Genomic DNA, 7,500 nt, shown 5'->3' on the forward strand with positions numbered 1-7,500 from the left:
GAAGCGAAAGACAGAGAGAGAGAACCTGAGGGAGGGCGAATAGCAGAAGTGGGGCATCAGGATGAGTCATCTCTACACTAATTTCATCCTTTCACTCAACTCTATTAGCATCCAGTCCATTCAACTCTACTCTATTAGCATCCAGTCCATTCAACTCTACTCTATTAGCATCCAGTCCATTCAACTCTACTCTATTAGCATCCAGTCCATTCAACTCAACTCTATTAGCATCCAGTCCATTCAACTCAACTCTATTAACATCCAGTCCATTCAACTCTACTGCATTCAAAGCAGTCCACAGACCCCTATGTCAATAACACGCACACTCTCTCTCTCACACACACACAAACACACACACACACACTCTCTGCATCTCCCTCTCTCTCTCACACACACACACACACAAACACTCACTCTCTCTCCCTCTCCCTCCCTCTCTCTCTCACACAAACAAAAAAATACACACACACACTCTCTCTCCACCCCCCCCCCCCCTGCCTCTCTCTCCCTCTCTCTTACACACACACACACACACACACACACACACACACACACACACACACACACACACACACACACACACACACACACACCTATCAGGCCGGTGCAGCCACATTAAACAGTCAGTGTGGCGGCTCTCTGACAGAAGTATCAGACAGTGTTTTAATTAGAGTGGACGGATGAAGCATCTCTCCCTCCCTCTCTCAGGCACTGTCCATCCATCCATCTCTCTTTTCTCTTCTCCTCTCCTCTCCTCTCCTCTCCTCTTCTCTTCTCCTCTCCTCTCTTCTGTAGAACCAGGCCTGTCACTTCTGTCCATTCCTCCCACCTCTTCAATCTCCTCTCCTCCTCTCCTCCCCTCCTCCCCTCCTCTCCTCTCCTCCTCTCCTCCCCTCCTCTCCTCCCCTCCTCTCCTCCTCTCCTCCTCTCCTCCCCTCCTCTCCTCTCCTCCTCTCCTCTCCTCATCTCTCGCTTGTCACTTTTAGAACACCAGTAAAGCCTTCCTCTCCAGAGAGAGAGAGAGAGAGAGAGAGATTAATATGAACAGTAAATACACAACACACACTCAATGCAACTGCATAGTTATTTACATACATGAACACATACTCTCCCCCTATAACAAAACAAAGACAATCACACACACACACACACACACACAGACACACACACACAAAAACACAAACAAGTACACACACATATGTTCACACAGCTACATCCTAACAGACAAATATAGCTGTATTCTCGGAAGCTGAAATACATGCTAATCACACACATACAAACACACACACACACACACACACACACACACACACACACACACACACACACACGCTAATCCATGTGTTCATGTACATGCAAAGACACATAAACACAGACACACACACACACACACACACACACACACACACACCACAGCCCACTGCTCCCATCTAAAGTAGTGTGTGTCACGGCAGGAGTGTGTCACACGGTCCACTGGGGTGGCCTCAGGCAGAGTGTGTTAATGTTCCAGCCACCTCAGAGGCGCCTGCACAGCAGGATACACAGAGGATCAGGGGTCTCACACAAACACACACCCACACACCCACACACACACACACACACACACACACACACACACACACACACACACACACACACACACACACACACACACACACACACACACACACACACACAGACACTCACTCACATATTCACACCCTCTCTTTCTCTTTCTCTTTATCTCTCTCTCTCTCTATCGCTCTCTTTCACAGACACGTAAATACACACACGTGAATACACACGTGAACACACAGAGCCAGCCTATCTGTCATCTCTAATGGATGTCTTTAGGATGTTTCTCTAGGAATAGGAGCCCATGTCCATCTCCTCTCCTCTCGCTGCACTCTCAGAAAAGCTCTCACACACACACACACACACACACACACGCTCACACACACACACACACACACACACACACACACACACACACACACACACACACACACACACACACACACACACACACACACACACACACACACACACACACACACACACACACACACACACACCGACTGGGCTGGATACAACCCCACAGCACTTCACATAGCACTCTTAGAACGCGTCTTAGAATGCCTCAACACACACACTCCACTACTCCCAGCATCTCTCTTACTCACACACACACACACACACACACACTCCACTACTCCCAGCATCTCTCTCACACACACACACACACACACACACACACACACACACACACACCACACTCCACTACTCCAAGCATCTCTCTCACTCACACACACACACTCCCACTACTCCCAGCATCCTCTCTCACTCCACACACACACACACACACACGCACACACACACACACACCACACACACACACACACACACACACACACACAACCAGATATATAAAAGGACTCCACTACTCCCAGCATCTCTCTCACACACACACACACACACACACTCCACTACTCCCAGCATCTCTCTCACTCACACACACACACACACACACTCCACTACTCCCAGCATCTCTCTCACTCACACACACACACACACACACACACACACACACACACACACACACACACACACACACACACACACACTCCACTACTCCCAGCATCTCTCTCACTCACACACACACACACACACACACACACACACACACACACACACACACACACACACTCCACTACTCCCAGCATCTCTCTCACTCACACACACACACACACACACACACACTCCACTACTCCCAGCATCTCTCTCACTCACACACACACACACACACACACACTCCACTACTCCCAGCATCTCTCTCACTCACACACACACACACACACACACACACACCACACTCCACTACTCCCAGCATCTCTCTCACTCACACACACTCCACTACTCCCAGCATGCCTTGGCACATCTATGATTGTCATCACAATCACATTATCCGCCAAATGTACAATGTACACAGGAGTCGACTGTCCATGATTAAAAAAAACACAGAAAGCAGTCATCAGGGTGGTCTTCCTGACTACAGGAAGCAGTCATCAGTGTGGTCTTAATGACCACAGGAAGCAGTCATCAGTGTGGTCCTCCTGACCACAGGAAGCAGTCATCAGGGTGGTCTTCCTGACTACAGGAAGCAGTCATCAGTGTGGTCTTAATGACCACAGGAAGCAGTCATCAGTGGGGTCCTCCTGACCACAGGAAGCAGTCATCAGGGTGGTCTTAATGACCACAGGAAGCAGTCATCAGTGGGGTCTTAATGACCACAGGAAGCAGTCATCAGTGTGGTCTTAATGACCACAGGAAGCAGTCATCAGTGGGGTCTTAATGACCACAGGAAGCAGTCATCAGTGTGGTCTTAATGACCACAGGAAGCAGTCATCAGTGGGGTCCTCCTGACCACAGGAAGCAGTCATCAGTGTGGTCTTAATGACCACAGGAAGCAGTCATCAGTGTGGTCTTCCTGACTACAGGAAGCAGTCATCAGTGGGGTCTTAATGACCACAGGAAGCAGTCATCAGGGTGGTCTTCCTGACCACAGGAAGCAGTCATCAGTGTGGTCCTCCTGGGCTGAGGGCGATGACCGGAGACCCTGCCGTCAACCTGAGCATGAGGCCGCTTTTCAAGAGAAACTGGGTTTCATCACAGTCCAGAAATACCCCCCCCCATATGTTTCTGAGCGCGACTGGGCTCCTTAATGAAGCATCCTGACCCTCATTCATGTCCGCCATTAATCACAGGCTGCGAGAGGCAGAGGAAGAGAGAGAGAGAGAGAGAGAGAAGGAGAGCGAGAGAGAGAGAGAAGGAGAGAGGAGAGAAGGAGAGCGAGAGAGAGAAAGAAGGACAGAGAAAGAGAAGGGGAGAGAGAGAGAGAGAGAGATAGAAGGAGAAAGACAGAGATGGGGCTGCTCCTTAAACCTCTCTCTCTCTCTCTCTCTCTTGCCTGGAGACTCTGGGGGTTGTGTGGACCCCCCCCCCCCCCCCCCCCCCCCCCATTAGAGCCGAGACCCAGACGGCCATTCTTCATAAGCAGCACTTACACTCCAACCACATTACATTCTCAATGGTCGTCTGGATACACAGGGCTGAGGGGGGAATACCCAGACAAGACAATCATCTGTTTGAGAACACAGCAGCACTCCTAACCCCTATCAGTACCTTACAACAGTACCTTACAACTCAAACCCCTATCAGTACCTTACAGTATTCACAAACAATCCTGTTAAAACCACCCTATTCCTTAGAATGTGAGTACAGAGCCAACTCCTGGAACAAGGAGAATGAAAGGTAACTACAGTTCTTTACCTTGTCAATCTATTCCAAACGACATACTGACAAAACAAAAGCACATCCAAAAGCATGTTCTCATATGTTCTCCTGTGTTCTCATGTTCTCCTGTGCTGCTTAGACTGGGTACTGAGTTCTACAGCGGTGACCTGCGCCCTGAACATGCCCTGTCATCCCCACAGGCAGCGACCTTCTAGAGCCGCCGGGGTTTCTCAGGACACAAAGCAGGGTGGTAACCAGGCGACCACAGGACACAAAGCAGGGTGGTAACCAGGCGACCACAGGGACACAAAGCAGGGTGGTAACCAGGCGACCACATGGACACAAAGCAGGGTGGTAACCAGGCGACCACAGGACACAAAGCAGGGTGGTAACCAGGCGACCACATGGTTCTCCATTCTATTCCACTCAGTGAGGAGGGGTTGCCAGGCACGCTGGGCACAAGGGGCATTTTCACCCTGGCGCACAGTCACAGCCATACACTGGCACTCACAGTGTGCATTTACCTACACACACACACACACACACACACACACACACACACACACACACACACACACAGGCGGTCCCTCGTGCTGGTTGGCTGGCTGGGTTAAGCTGAAGGACAGAGAGGCCCCTTCAGGCGCTAGCGGCACCCAGCACTGCTGCTGCACCAGCTCACCTTCACACACACACACACACACACACACACACACACACACACACACACACACACACACAGACACACACACACACACACACACACACACCAACAGGACACTCAAGTTCCACACCCACACTGCCCCCTCATACACTCCTGCTGCCTCATCAATTTCAGCTGCTCTGCAGGGACGTCACGTCACACACACACACACACACTCACAAACACACACACACACGCACACACTCACAAACACACACGCACACGTATACATATATACTCACTCAAAATCACAGACACAGGAAAGACGAAGAGACATTCACCAATTCCAAGTACAAATAAATAAATAAATACAATGTCAGACATTAACATGCGCACACATGCACACACACACACACACACACACACACACAAACACACATACACAGGGCCTCCTATACATACCCTCCTCTACCTATACACACACACACACACACACCCTTGGAAGGTTCATTGGCCTGAGAGAGAGAGTGGAACCCCCCTCTAGCCCTGGCAGCCAATCAGAGAAGAGAAGAGTGTCCGACCTGATCTCTGCATGGTAACATCACTAGGGACAGAAGATGGAGGGATGATGAGAGAGAGAGAGGGAGGAGAGAAAGCCAGAGAGGGGTAGGAGAAAGCATGAGAGAGAAAAGAAAGGAGATGAGAAGACTGAGAAGAGCGTGAGGTCATTAAGATGAGATGACTGAGAAGAGCGTGAGGTCATTGAGATGAGACAAAAGAGCGTGAGGTCATTGAGATGAAACGACTGAGAAGAGCGTGAGGTCATTGAGATGAGACGACTGAGAAGAGCGTGAGGTCATTAAGATGAGATGACTGAGAAGAGCGTGAGGTCATTGAGATGAGACAAAAGAGCGTGAGGTCATTGAGATGAGACGACTGAGAAGAGCGTGAGGTCATTAAGATGAGACAGAAGAGCGTGAGGTCATTGAGATGAGACAGAAGAGCGTGAGGTCATTTAGTAATCAGAAGGTTGCTAGTTCGATTCCCTGTCGAAGCGTCCTTGAGCAAGACACTGAACCCCTAATTGCTCCTGATGTGCAGTGTGCCATCAGTGTAAATGTAAAATGTAAAATGTGTATACATTGTAAGTCGCACATATGTAGGTCGCTTTGGATAAAAGCGTCTGCTAAATGACTAAATGTAAATGTAAATGTAGATGAGACAGAAGAGAAGAGCGTGAGGTCATTGAGATGAGACAGAAGAGCGTGAGGTCATTGAGATGAGACAAAAGAGCGTGAGGTCATTGAGATGAGACAGAAGAGCGTGAGTCCAGAGGATCAGGGTCAGGCCCACAGTCGGCTCCGGCACTCTTCTTTAGGCAATGGCAACAACAGCAACAATAATCACCACAGCAACAACACAAACAATAATCACCACAGCAACAACACAAACAAATAATCACCACAGCAACAGCAACAATTATCACCGCAGCCACAACAGCAACAATAATCACCACAACAACAACACAAACAATAATCACCACCATAACAACGGTAGCAATAATCACAACAACAACAACAATTACCAAAGCAACAGCAACAATAATCACAACAACAACAACACAATGAGCTGTTTTCCCTGTAGCAGCAGTCTGTGGGAAAATAAGTGTGCACATCCAGGGTCCTGCATCATGAGACAGACCAAAGAGAAGCCTATGAACCAAAGCAGATCTGAGCAATTAGGTCTGCACCAGGCCTGCACCCCATGAACTGGATGAGTAGGAACAGATGGAACAGCTGGAACAGCCAGAACAGCTGGAACAGCCGGAACAGCTGTTAGACATGGGCAAGTTGCTCCTCCAGAGAAAGGAATCTGTGTGTATGTGTTTATGTCTCTGCATGTCTGGTGTCAGACCCCCCTCCCTCACACACACTCACACACACACACACACACACACAGACCCTCCTCCCTCACACACACACACACACACACACACACACACACTCAGACCCTCCTCCCTCACACACACGCACACACACAGACACACACACACACACACACACACACACTCAGACCCTCCTCCCTCACACACACACACACACACACACACAAACACTCTCACACACACACACACACACACACAGACCCTCCTCCCTCACACACACACACACACACACACACACACACACACACACACACACACACACACACACACACACACACACTCAGACTCTCCTCCCTCTGTCCTCACATCTAGCCCTGGTGCATGCTTACTAGAGACAGCACTGCAGACTTCTCTGTGTTTTGGAAACACACACGCACACACACGCACACACGCACACACACGCACACACGCACACACACGCACGCACACACACACACGCATTTGCAAATACCTGATATGGTCTTTTATGTGAGATGACAAAAGCATTTCTGTCTTTTCAATAAGCAGCGTAGACTCCTCTCCTGGTAGCATTGTTGTGTAACAAACACACACACACACACACACACGCACACACACACGCACACACGCACACACACATGCTCACATTCTCCTGGCACTGTTGTCAGGAGGACTTGAGAGACAA

General features: G+C 49.5%; 1 protein-coding gene across 1 annotated transcript in view; it reads right to left on the minus strand.

Moving 5' to 3' along the window:
- Nucleotides 1-4,502: 4,502 nt before the first annotated feature.
- The window catches only part of LOC105909229 (potassium/sodium hyperpolarization-activated cyclic nucleotide-gated channel 4), a 44,704-nt gene continuing 41,706 nt past the window's right edge, over nucleotides 4,503-7,500 (minus strand). Inside the window, exon 5 of the mRNA XM_031562759.1 lies at nucleotides 4,503-4,748. Within this exon, the coding sequence (XP_031418619.1) occupies nucleotides 4,503-4,748 (246 nt within the window). The remainder of the gene's footprint in view (nucleotides 4,749-7,500) is intronic.

Source organism: Clupea harengus, chromosome 25, assembly GCF_900700415.2.
Source record: "Clupea harengus chromosome 25, Ch_v2.0.2, whole genome shotgun sequence".
Classification (NCBI taxonomy): Eukaryota; Metazoa; Chordata; class Actinopteri; order Clupeiformes; family Clupeidae; genus Clupea; species Clupea harengus.